General features: G+C 42.2%; 1 protein-coding gene across 2 annotated transcripts in view; it reads right to left on the bottom strand.

The window, feature by feature from the left end:
* The window catches only part of LOC134540547 (inositol polyphosphate-4-phosphatase type I A), a 44,810-nt gene that overhangs the window by 24,097 nt on the left and 6,900 nt on the right, over window positions 1–13,813 (bottom strand). For both annotated transcript variants that reach the window (XM_063383355.1, XM_063383354.1), the window contains 8 exons: window positions 12,286–12,441; window positions 10,938–11,138; window positions 9,560–9,714; window positions 8,774–9,073; window positions 7,534–7,736; window positions 5,399–5,559; window positions 3,264–3,447; window positions 2,371–2,458 (listed from right to left, as the gene is read on the bottom strand). In XM_063383355.1, the coding sequence (XP_063239425.1) occupies window positions 2,371–2,458; window positions 3,264–3,447; window positions 5,399–5,559; window positions 7,534–7,736; window positions 8,774–9,073; window positions 9,560–9,714; window positions 10,938–11,138; window positions 12,286–12,441 (1,448 nt within the window). The remainder of the gene's footprint in view (window positions 1–2,370; window positions 2,459–3,263; window positions 3,448–5,398; window positions 5,560–7,533; window positions 7,737–8,773; window positions 9,074–9,559; window positions 9,715–10,937; window positions 11,139–12,285; window positions 12,442–13,813) is intronic.

Genomic DNA, 13,813 nt, shown 5'->3' with positions numbered 1-13,813 from the left:
ATGAGGCAACTCACATCAAATATTTATATATGTGTCATATAAAGTTTGAGCCAGCAAGTTAGGTTGTCACCTTATAGTGTCACACAACATTTTTATCAGTTTAACCGATTTGAGAGTGTACTGTTATAGTGACGCCTAACTTAGGAATTTGCTATCTAGTAGTACCACTCTTGTCTCGTGTTGGTACTAACCCTTCAAAAAATTTTACTTTAAATTTAAGGGAAAAAAGGAAAGGATATTAGATACAAGCGGGGAGACAACAAAAGAAAAAGTGGTATTGGATCACTAATGTATTGGGGAAAAAATTTGGAAAAAAAAAAGTTTTCAATTGCTAATGAATTTTCCCTGGACAATCTACATAACAAAATTTCACGGCTTTAGTTTATTTTGTCTCCGCACTACGTGAACTACAGACAGGTAACTCTACTTTATTATAAGGTTTTCTAATAAATTTTAATATAACGTTGGCCTAATTAACGAACCACGTAACTCCACAAAAATCGATTTTGGGGTTTTCATGCCTTTATTATGTTTTATGGTCCCTGTACACCTATGTCAAATATCATAACTCCAAAAAATTTATTTCATATTAATAAAAGGGGAAAACAAACCACGTATATTTCAGGAGGGAATTTTGTTATTGCAAACCAAGTAACTCCTAGTGTTGGTAACCTGTTCTAATGAAAAGGTGTGGTGTCTGTGCAGTGCTTGGGTTTTTCTTTGATTTGTACAATTCGTTTAGTGTTTGGAGGCCTAATGACATGTTTTTGAAGGTAAGTAGCATAATTGAGATTATTTTAGCATAAATTCACCATGAATGTTAAATTTAAGTTGAAAAATAACCTTTAAATAGAATATGTGAGTTACGTGTTTTGTTGACATTACAAAGTTGTAGGTTAATTTTAAGTTTAAATGGAGTTACATGTTTTTATTCAATACAAATTAATTCTTGAAATAAAATTGTTATTTAGTGTGTTCAGATTTTATCCATGTAAAGAATAGTTTCAAATGGATTATACAAAGGAAAAACATTATTTTATGTTTAGTTTTATTGAGTGGAGTTGCAGTGTTTGTTAATTTGCTGTTAATGGAGTTACGAGGTTTGGCTTCAAAATGAAACTGGAGATACAGGGTTCATTTAAAATTAATATTTCTAATGAAATATATTCCAGGTGTTAAGTGTTCAGTATTAGGTTTACTAAACTGACTACTAAATACGTTTCTGTTTCTTTTCAGTTCGAACATGTCTTCAAGAACCAAAAAAATACTGCAACTAGCAGCTGCACAATTAAACAAGGGAGATGGCGAAAATTTTTCGTCACCGCAAGTCGAAAACAAAGATTGTAAAGACTGTACGAATTCTACTTCAAATATCAACAAGGGAGATGTCATTGTTAATAATATTTTTAATGCAGACACATTCATTGTTGATTAAAATGGGACCCTCATTCAAATATTTCCAGAAACTACAGTGAACTTGAATGAATCCAATACAAATTCTGATAGTTTTGGAAGTCTTCCTAAAAACCTACACTTTTCAGAAGCTGAAGCAATTGGGGCTCTTGAAGAATTAGAACATAAAAACTTTAGTATAATGACACATACAGAACATGATTATAGTTTAAGTGAAACTACTTTCAGCCAAATTGAAAACTCTGATGAGTTCAGCTCAATACTTTGTAACAAGGTACCAATGGATGCACCGGAGTTAAGTCAAAAGGTGAACAATGGACAAGAAATGATTGTGGTAGCTTAAGTTTACAAGAAAAATCAGTTACCAGAACCAAGAGTTTTGCTGGATAGTAAAGTGGCAGAATACAACCATCTACAAGAATTAAAAATGACAATACCACGGGACTATCACTCCTTTTATGATAAATTGTCTTTTTAAATAGCTGCTTTAATCCATGAAAAGTTACAATAATTATCACCACAACTAACATTTTGTGGTTTATGTTTGAAATTTTTGGATGTTTTAATAAGTAAAATAGCATTCTAATTTCTCTTATTTCAATTTTTTTTCCTTTATTCTAATTACTACAGTACCCTAATCAGACCACATAACTACAAATGTAAATTTTGCAAACCACTCATCTTTTTTACACAAACCACATAACTCCTTAACTTACCTTGTCCTAACCTCGTAACTCCACTTTAATTAATAAGATTAATAATTACATAACAATGTGGCCCATACATATCTCTCAAAATAATTAAATACTATTTTTTAAGCATTTGAATTACTTACTTACATTTCATTATTGAATAAAACAGTTTTTTGTTCCTCCTGTAAAAAGTAGGTAATGTGAGTTACGTGGTTTGTTAATTAGGCCAACGATAAACAAAACTGCATAATGCTCACAGCTTTACCTGGATGGCATCTTGGGCCATGGCAATCTTGTTGGGACGCTGGTAGGCACTGTTCTTCATCGGAGACTCCTTCAACTGCTGCAACAACCTGCGGGAAAGCAATTCCAGTCGTCCAGTCAGCCTGGACTCAACATCCCTCACGAGTTAGTTCACCTATAATCGCACCCGAGTGAAAAACTATGATTGTTCCTGATACCAACTCTTGGTATAGCATGGAAAACAAATGTCAATGAAAAAAAAAATATACAAGAAAAATATTGTTGGGAGGCATTCAACAACACACACAAAACCAGAAACAGATTACAATTTGGTTGGTTACCATAAACAGAAACCTTTTAAATTATTAATTTGTGTTATTAGTTTAGTAAAAAATTTGTTAAAATATGAAAATATTGCACTAGATGGTGATGAAAGTACACATAGCAATTTTTTTAGTTGTTTTGTATTTGTCTTTACGTACACTCTTATCCTTCTCTGCATGTATTAGTGCTATTTTTTCTGTGCCTACCATCCAAGTCTATTATAAGCCATGGGTAGGCATGTAACAAATCTTAAATAAATTAATTAAATATAGTACTTTGATAACATAAAAAATAAATTTAAGGAAATTTTATGTATTAATTTTTCTGTGGTGATCATTTTTAACAAAAAAAATTTTTTTTCCTCTCGTGAATATCTTTGAAACATACATCATGATTTTTTTTTCAAATAAAGAAAATTCACAATTCAAAAAAGAAAATTACATTTTTTTTAATAACTGAAGGTATTATTGATGCTCAAAAATGTGTTGTTTCCCGTTCTCATTTCAGTCGTTTCGAAATGAAGAGGTTCTTTCACTCTCGGATACCCGCCGAGATCGCGTAAGAGCAGGAGCCGCGCGGACGCGAACGCACCTGATGAGGCCCCCGTTCTTGGACTTGTGGGAGTGGGCGGTGAACGCCCCGACGGTGACCACGTCGTAGAAGCTGCTCTTGCGCAAGGTCTCGTTCTGCACCCACAGCCGCTGCAGGTGGAGGTTCACCGGGGCAAACTCCAGCACCCGGTCGTTCTTCCTGGAGCTCGGCTTGAAGAAGCTACCTGCACGCGCAACCACACGTGCTGTTAGTCTCCCAGTGGAACACCGTACACCCGCTAGTGGAACACCATACATCTGCCGGCAGAACACCGTATGTCTGCCAGTGGAATACCGAACATCAGCTTGTAGAAAACCATATTTTTGCTAGCGTAATGCCGTACGTCTGCTAGCGAAATACTGTACGTCTGCTAGCGAAATACCGTACGTCTGCTAGCGAAATACCGTACGTCTGCTAGCGAAATACCGTACGTCTGCTAGCGAAATACTGTACGTCTGCTAGCGGAACAGTGTGAGTCTATTAGCAGAATACTGTTCACGCGCAACGTATCACGCATGTCCGTATTTCTGAAGCCATCAGCCCCTCCCTAGGGGCCGCCGTGGACGGCCGAGACAGCCAGCGCTGCCGACCACAGACGCGTCGCCCGCTGCCAGGGCGACCACGCCCGAGGCAACCACTCTGAGCGCCGGCGAAGCTGGCTGACCCTCTCTGACCGGCTGCAACCCCCCATCTACCCCCTCTCCCACCAGGCTGGAATTCCTGGAAGTGTCCGGTGATTCCCGGAACCCCCTCCCATACCAACATGACTCCCAGGCCTTCAGTTGATCGAGCTCAGGCAGTTGGTGTCCGAGAGGCACCGCGGCAGTCGGGCCTCGTTCATCGTGCCGAACAGCAGCCGAGCGCAAACTCTCGGTGCCAGAGAAGGAAGCTTCGACTCACCCGGAACGCACATCTGCCAGCCGTGGCAGACACTTCTCCGGCGGGACTGCGACGAGTCCGAGTACGATGCGGAGTTAAAGAGTTTGGTACGCTAGTCAGGTTCGCCTCTCTATAGTCAGTAGGAACAGAGTAGAAGAAAACGATCAATCCTGGTATCGGGAGACTGCAGCAAGATCCGGTGAACACGTGCAGTTTAAAAACGATTCAACACACTACAAATCAAATCAGATTAAATTTTTTCCTCCTCCTCCATGCATTTCGGGTGCAATCTTTTTTTTTCGTCCAGAAATAATAGCATTCTTTCAATTTTAAAAAATTAAAAAAAAAAATTATTATTTTCTATTTTTATGATTTGAATTAAAGTTTTGGTTGTATGCTACTTAGTTCCGTGATAAAACTCGCACTTCGGTGCTACGTGGTGTGTGTGTAACATCGTCCCCGCTAGTGAGACGACACTCGTCAAGAGTGCGCAAGGTCGGCACGGCGAGGGGGAAGTGGAGGAAGAAGGGGAGGTCGGAGAGGGAAGGGGAAAGGAAGAGAGAGAGAGAGGAAGGGGAAAGGAGGGGAAGGATGGAATGCTATACAAGAAAAAAATATTGTTGGGATGCGTTCAACAACACACACACACACAAAACCAGAAACAGACGACAATTTGGGTTTGGTTTACCATAAAGCTTTTATAATTATTAATTCTTATTATTAGTTTAGTAAAAAAAATGAAAATATTGCACTGGATGGTGATGGAAGTACACACACTAGCAATTTGTTTAGTTGTTCTGTATTTTTCTTTATGTACGCTCTTATCACTCTGTTTCGTATAAACTAGTCTATAAATGATGTTAGGAGGTAATTTAACTTTGAGTTGTTGGTGACACTGACTGGAAGAATACCGTTACCAGGCGCCATTTTTTGTCTGTTCGGTTTGTGTTTTTAGAGAGCTCATGTGCGGAACTTTGGAGTAACTTCGGTGGTTGGTTGAAGATTACCGGGAACAATGGGTGTGCCGTGCACACAACACGTGTTGCGGGATGCAGGACCGGTGCGGTGACGTGTGCGCGGACAATTCCGTGGACTTATATCAGTCGCAATTACTTTGCGTGGTCCTCCGGTAGAAGCATGGATTCAACTTTAGAACAAGGGAGCGGTACCGTTCGATGGTAAACACTCTCCCTGCATGCACTAGTGCTATGGAGGGCCAGAAGAAGGGAGAGGGATGTGCAGGGGGTTGAACGCACCCCTGTGGGCCTGCAGGTTCTCCCTGGCCTGGGAGTAGAGGTGCAGCAGGTGCAGGTGGCGATCCAGCAGCTCCACCTGGCGAGCGTGCCAGGGCGCGGTCATCTCCCCCATGCCCGCCACCTCCTGCAGCAGCTCCTTCTCCTCATGGATCCACACGTCCCTGCGCACGCCACACACCACACCGACGCTCTCATTCCCTGGGACGTTTGGTACTTAGCGTGAACTCCTGCATATGTAGAACTGTGTTGTGAGTTGACTTTGTGGCACTTGTACCGGGCCGAGTTGTAGACACAGTTTAAATCACCCGCGCCCCAGCTCTTTACAGCTGGCACCATGTTGGAACACTGCACACGCTCTCATTCCCTAGCACAACCTCCATCTTTAAAGACACTACTGTTCTTATTCTTTTACATACTGTCTTTTATTCTTTAAAACAAAAAAAAAGTGTGTTATTCGAGCCAATATGAAACTAAAACATTTCTAAATACTTATTGCAACAAAATAAGTCTCACTGTAATCAACACCTGATGCACTATTATAATAATAATTAATTTGAAAAAATGCAGCATAATATTAATTTGTTTTCAACCCATTTAGTTTAAAAACAGGAGATTTCCGGGTTACTTTTATTTCTAGGACAACTTCCCGTTTTTAAAAGACAGGAGATTTCCCGGGTTACTTTTATTCCTGGGACCGCCTCCGCTTTTAAAGACAGGAGATTTCCGGGTTACTTTCATTCCTAGGACAACCTCCGTTTTTAAAAATAGGAGATTTTCCGGGTTACTTTCATTCCAGGGACAACCTCCATTTTTAAAAACAGGAGATTTGGGGGTTACTTTTATTCCTGGGACAACCTCCGGAGATTTCAGGGTTACCGCTCTTATTCTTTTACATACTGTCGTTTTTCATTTTAAAAAAAAATAGTGTGTTATTCAACAAATATGAAACTAAAACATTTCTCAATACTTATTGCAACAAAATAGTCTCACTGTGATCAACACCTGATGCACTATAATAATAATTAATTTGAAAATATGCAGCATAATATTAAATTTGTTTTCAACCCATTTAGTTTGTACATTTTCGTACATCATTCATAGATCTTAGTAAATAAAATACATTCAATGAATTTACCATTATAAAATATTTTTTTTTGTAACTTGGAGTTTTTGTCAAGTTGCTGTTTGATTTCAAGTTGTTGGTTAACGTTTTGGCACTAAATGGTGTACTTAACTTGCATTTCGGTGTTAAATGTTATGTCTCGTCACGCTTTGTGGTGTTATTTCAGTTTTATCGCAATGCACCGTAGATCTTGTCCCTAGCACCACACACGGCGCAGAACACCATGCCACAACCATTCGCTGAGCACGTAATGCCACCACACATTATCACTAAGCATCCAATGCCATAAACATACATATATTTTTGCTATTTTTAACATTTTAAATTTTGATTTCACAAGACATGGATTGTTTAAAGATGAGCCACCATTTTACTCACTCTATAATATAATCATAAGTAAATAGGTTCATTCAAAAAATTGACCATTTACCGGTATATTAATGTTATAACTTTATGTAAGCTTTTGGACATACGCCATTGCTGAGCACATGTATGTATATCTGTAAAAGAAAACTACAAAAAAAAAAAACACAAAAGACAAGAAAACACAAATTAAGCAGTGCTTTAGCAATGGCGTATGTACAAAAGCTTACGTCAAGTAATGCACTCCCATTGCACAAATCTTTCAAAGATAATATCGACGTTACACAGGGGCGTGCCTGGGAGGGGGGGGGGGGGGAGGATGAGATCGGGACCGGACAACCCCCCCCCCCTCCAGGGCTAAAAATATTTTAATATTAAATTCATAAAATAAAAAAATAAAAAATAATTAGTACGATATTAAAATTAATTCAACGACACAAGCATAAATGTTTCATTAAACAGTATTTTTGTATTTTTAGATAGCCTAAATCAGCAATATTGAACACATATTTTTCAAAATTTTCCCGGGAGAGGACCCACGGACCCCTCGGAAAGGCCCTGGCCTCCTGCCTGACACCCCCCCCCCCCCTCCTGGGCACGCCCCTGAGTCGTTGCAAGGTGACAGTCTGCGAGACTCGCCCGGACTCACAGCAGCTGCTGCGGGAAGCGGAAGCAGAGCCGGCTCTCGGCCATGAGCTCGTGCGCGCAGATGTCCCCGCCCAGGCCCGAGTGGAAGTGGTAGGTCTGCAGGTGGGGGTTGGCGAACAGCGCCGCCAGCTGTCCCTGGTGCGGGAGCTTCAGCCTGGCGTTGAGCCGCGGCGGCAAGGACTGCGACCGCCGGTGGCACATCACCTGCCGGGCCCACGCAGTATCCCCTCGTGACACACCACCTCGTTCTGCGACTATACGGAAGTTAAACGATTCATCCGGAAAATTGGTGAATTCTAGCAGCACCCAGCACCAACTTGTGTCCAGGCGGCCGGGTCATTCCAAGTGAAATCGCCCAAAATTTAAATTATCGGGTTGCATGACTATTTTATTAAATTTTTACATTCACACCATAGATGTACCAACTATTTAACAGTACAAAACAAATTTTTTAAAATTTTTCATTGGCAGCCATATTGAAATCAGGCGTAATTTTTCTACACGAAAACGTATGAAAATGTGTGTATTTTAAGGGTTTCGAAATATTAATGCTGTACTTTGTCTATTACAATTAGAACATTCTGGTTTTGACTGGTTGAAAGAAGGTATTCTAAGGTATATCATGTAAGGTATGTACACGCAAACAAGCATTTAAGGTACTAGGGGAAAATGGGACTTAAAAGTGTGCCAAAAAAATTAGCAAAATGACCAAATTCAAGGTCGTACTGATGGCGAAGAGGGCTATGAACCACCGACAGGCAAATTTTTCTTCAAGAACTATGACTAACAGGGGTCACATCCACGGAGAAGCAAAGACTGGATCGTAAGCCCTTCTCGCTTTTCTTTTTTAATGTTAAAAGTTGCAACATTTTACAAAAAATCGTAAATTCAGCCGTGGATTACTTAAAGGTTACATCAAACTTTTCATTCACGTATAATATGGACGGTCTCCTGGCAAAAGGTAACAAGTCAAATTTTGGTGATTTTTTTTAGTCGACAAGTCACTTAAACTCTTAAGTATACTTAGAATATGTGATGCATTTTTTAATAATTGGCAACTGTGTTGGTAAATATGTTGGTAAAAATAAAAGAATAATGCAAGAAAAATTTAAGTATTTAAATTCAATTTCTATCTAGGAGTTTTTCTTGTTTCTCCTGCCAAAAAAGTGAATTCTTGACTTGTGACCTTTTACCCGGACACCGTCCATGTTATCGTTGTTCGGCGAAGCGTGAGCGCTCACCGCCGGCGCGCCGCGCGACGGCGTGGACTCCGTGCTGCCGCCCCCGCCCTCCGGCTCCAGGTCCCACGCGGCCAGGGAGAGGAAGCCGACCGTGGTGCCCGCGCCGGAACGCAGGGGCACGCGCAAGCGGCCCGCGTCCAGCACGGCGCCCAGCGCCACCGCGGCCGAGCCGACGGGCGCGGCCGTCCGCGACACGCGCTCGCGCACGTCGAGGGCCGTGACGCGCAGCCGCGAGTCCGCGCCAAGCCCGTCGCTCGCGCGGAAGCTGACCGTGCTCAGGAAGCTGGGGTTGCTGCTCCTCTGGGCACGACACAGACACACACGCATATATGTCCTCCCCTGCCGCGCATCTCTACTCTGAACTGAATCCTAGGAGAATACTTCATTACATTCCACTACGAGCTTCCTTTCACAGACTCATTTTCAATAGATGCTTAGATATGGGAAAATGTAGTAGAAAAAAAAAAGAAGCACACTGGAGCACAAAGAATATCGTAAATACTGTTACTCGTAAGAAATAACTATAGAGAACTAAATGTCCACTGTTTTATATGTAACATTCTTGATACACCTGTGTATATTATGCATGAAATTATAATTTTTACCTAATAAACTTTGAATGTGGCAATGACTCACTGTAACCGGAAGTCCGTTTTTAATTCAAAGTAGTACAATAACGTAATCTCGAAAGTGAAAAATCACTAAATATAATAATAATGAACGTCTAAATTCATATAGGAATGTGTTGGGGATCGACGAGGCGAGGGCGACGGGAGACGTGCCTACCTGCACCACCTCCGTCCTGGCGTACTCGGCCCAGACGCCGTCGGGCTGCAGGCACACGTGGACGATGAGCACCGGGTTGGGCGGCCGGCCGTTCCCGTCGCACAGCAGGTTGTCGCACGACAGCGTCACCTCGCACAGCGGCACCTCGCTGGGGTCTGCAGCACACGGCACACGCCCTCTCGTCTGCTTTTATTCACGACACAAGTCGTGTCGGAGAAGCACCTCGTTTACTTTTATTCAATAAGTCGCGTCCGAGAACCCGTTTGCTTTGCTTTTATTCACGACATAAGTCGTGTCGGAGAAGCACCTCGTTTGCTTTTATCCGTGAAATAAGTCAACGAAATGTATTCCAGAGGGCACATCTTCGAGGGCCCCTCCCACACCCTCTTTTTTTTAAAGCTAGATAATTTTTTATGTCCTTTAGCAGGAACAACAAAAAAATGCCGCGATGGTGAAGTCACGCAACATTAAATTTTATTCCCCCCCCCCACCCCCCGGCTTTAGCTATAACTGATAAAATGATACACCCAAAAAATCTACTTTTAGCATAATAAACCACACTATCATTTCATTTTAAGAAGTCAGGGCAACCACACATAAGTGAAATTTTTTTGTCTATTTTGAACTTTCTTAAAGAAATAAATAATACCTGCCTCTACCAACCCCGTAGTTGGATCTGGTTCTAAAATACTTTAACAGTCTAGGTGATGGCAGATTTGATAGTGGCATTTTCTCCTCAAATTACAGTCGTTTGGGTAATTTCCACGACGTTTGCCAGGATTCCAAGTAAACTCCGCAACTTGCCCTAAAAAAATTCCAATTTCCCTGACCTTCCCTAACAAGTTCCAATTTCTGTGAGATTTTCAAAATCCCAAGGAAAAGCCCCAACTTACACTAACAAATTCCAATTTCCCTGACAAGTACCAATTTCTAAGACATTTTCAGGGATTTGCCCTAAAAAATTTCCAAATTTCCCTAACTTTTCCCTGACAAGTACCAATTTCTGTGAGATTTTTCAAGATTCCAAAGAAACTCCCCGACTTACCCTAAAAAATTCCTAATTTCCCTGACTTTTTCCTAACCAGTTCATATTTCCATGACATTTTGAGGATTCCAAGTGAGCTTCCTGACCTTGCCTAACCAAATTTCAATTTCCCTGACTTCCCCTAGTTCCAAATTTCCATGACATTTTCAGGATTCCAAGCAAACTCTGGGACATGCCCAAACAAATTCAAATTTACTTTCTAAGCAAACTTTGGGACATGCCCAAACAAATTCAAATATACTTTCTAAGTAAACTCTAGGACATGCCCCAAACAAATTCAAATTTACTTTCCAAGCAAACTCTGGGACATGCCGAAACAGCTCCCCGACTCACCCAGGGAGCTGCCCTTGCGCAGGCGCCACATGCGCACGTCCAGGTCCGGGCGGTGCCCCCGGCGCCGCTCCAGCCGCTGCTGCAGCGCCAGCAGCTGGGAGCGCATGCACTCGTAGCCCGCCAGCTGCACCGCCTGCAGCCAGGCGTCGCGCTCCGGCTCCGAGCGCGCGGCCAGGTGCTGGCTCGCTCCCCCGTCGAACACTGCCGCACAACCCCCTCCCAGCTACAGGTGCTGAAGCAGTTCGCCTCGCCACACATACACAACCACCTCCCAACTACAGTCCTCCCCGCCCTCGCTCGGAACAAGGCTTCCCGTCCCAGCACACTAAACATCTCAACTGTTCGGGCAGAAAAGAACACTGCCACACACACACACCGCCCCCTCCCAGCTCATGTAGTCTGCCCCGCCCTCGCTCGGTACAAGGCTTCCCGTCCCAGCACACTAAACATCTCAACTGTTCGCTCGACCAAAAAAAAAAAATAAGCGTAAGTAAAAAAAATCAGCAAATGTTTCATCTATTTTATATTACTAAAAAAAATTTAATAGTATCTGACATATATTGCAAAGTACACAGCACGCAAAGATCACAAAAGTACCAGGCGCGCGTGGGACGCAGGGAAAGGCAGAGCCTCGTTCGGAACAAGGCTTCCTAACCAAAATTTCTAAAACTGACAGCACACTAAATCTCTTAACTGTTTAGGCCAAAAAAAAAAAAAAAAAAAAAAAGCAAAACTGTTATATATTTTATATTACTACCTATCCACCCAGCTCCGAAATGTTTTTAACTTCCTTAAATATTTTAAGGAACCACCATAGGAACTAACATAAAACGATTTTTTACTGCAGGAGCAGCCAATACCGATAAAAAATATATAAATGTGACCATCCACGACGGTAGTGTGCCCAGCAGGCGACACTAGCACAACCGCGAACCACTTTGCAGGATTGCGGATAAAAACCAAAAGACAAAAAAAAAAAAAAAGCGCCCGAAGATTGTCGATGAGGTCCCCGATCTCGAGAATCCGGCGACGAAAAAAGTCCGAATATGTCCGAATCCCGGCGACTGGCGAGCCGCCACAAGAACTCGCCACGGAATTGTAGTCCCGCAAGAACACCATTCCACCAGGCTCGGCTATTGTGTACTACTATACCCCTATCTGAATTTCTTAAAAAAAAATAAAAAAATAAAAAAAAAGACTTTATAATCAAAGTTATGTTTTTATTAAGAAATAACTACTTGCGAAAAAATTAATTTGATTTCAATTTTAAGGAGCAACTCAGGTTATTTTTTTTTATGTTACTACATACTACGAAAGTACCCGGCACGGGGAAAGCAGGCGTACTGACCGAGGTGGAAGCCGTACGGCCCGTCCGGCGCGGGCGCGTCGACCCTGATGGAGCACTGCTCCAGCACGATGACGCCCACGGGCTCCGACCACTGGTCCCGCGACTTGAAGTAGAACAGCAGGTTGCCGCGCAGACGGCACCACCGCTCCAGGCTGACTGCGGCAACAGCACGGGCACACACCCCGCGGGGGGGTCACGGCGGAGACTGCCCACATCGTCCCACCGCCCTCCTTCCGTATCCCCGTGCGCACACGTGCACACAGTAGCGGATCCAGAGGAGGGGGGCTAATGGGCTCGAGCCCCCCCCCCCCCCCCTCAAAAAGCATCTGGGTCCACTATTGTTTCAGTGTTTGCCTTGATAAAGCCTAGCCTCAGCTGGGTCAAGCCCCTCCCAAAACCAAAATCCTGGATCCGCCACTGTATGTACACACAAAAAAAAATAATAGTCATTAAGGACCCTACAAACCATTTATATCGGAGTAAGCACGCAAAGCGTGAAAAAAAAAAAAAAAACTTTCGTGACAGAGAACAAGAAAATCACACATCCGAGGAATTAAGGGCACCTATTTGAACATGTACGGTGGTACACACTCCAAGTTTAGTTTTTATCTATAATAAAACTAATGTCGCCGGGGCATGTTGCATGCGTTTAGAAGAATGTATTCGCCGACAGCAGGTAAAATTTTATTTCAAGCGTAAAAAAAAAGGTTTTGTTTGAAATTAGAATGTTATTGTCGTTACTGGTGTGTAGTTCACACTGCAGAAGTTTAACCAGGAATAAATAGTTAATAATTCGCAATTAAAGTAAATTTAGCTAAAAATTCCTTTGTTTATTTTTAAATGGTTGGCACCACTTGGAAAACCCCTAATTGGGGATGAGCTGGTGTTTGTAATCGCTCTTAGGGAAAGGCACCCGAAACACGGATCTTGAGTGACTTCAGTTAGTTAAGTTGGAGATGTAGGAACACACCCATTCAGTGGACTTGAACGGTTACATTGATGATTGAACATTCAGTAGAATTTTGACTAACAGAGTTAATGTAGACCGCGGAAAACTCGGATAAGCAAAATCTCGGATAGCACGGATGGAATAAGAAAACTGTCTCGGTTTTCAGTTGGCCTAGAGGTATAATTTTTCGGGGTGATGTTTTTCCAGCTTTTCGTCGGTGTAGATTCTTTCACTTCACGATCATCCCAACCATAAATGACCTCTTCGAGGCTAATTCTCTTTTTTAGGCTTTCAACAACAGTTAGTCCTCTAGAAAATGTTTCAACAGTGCCTGCCAGTAATGGCACTTTAGGTGGACTCGTATAATACTGAACCTGTGTTAATCGAAGCTTAGTTGATCAAGATTATACTGTACACTAAACTACGTGAAAGCAAATTTTTTTTAAATACAGTATTTATATTTCAAAGGAAACCCGGAGCGATGGGCTAGAGTACGGTAAGAGAATAACCACTGACGTGAAAAATGTAAGGGAATTAACAATTGGGATTGGGTGGTATGACTTATGTACTTAAGCTGTA

This window comes from Bacillus rossius, chromosome 17 (genome assembly GCF_032445375.1).
Source record: "Bacillus rossius redtenbacheri isolate Brsri chromosome 17, Brsri_v3, whole genome shotgun sequence".
Classification (NCBI taxonomy): Eukaryota; Metazoa; Arthropoda; class Insecta; order Phasmatodea; family Bacillidae; genus Bacillus; species Bacillus rossius.
Note: the sequence above shows the minus strand (reverse complement) of the source record. Positions and strands in the feature narration are given on the sequence as shown.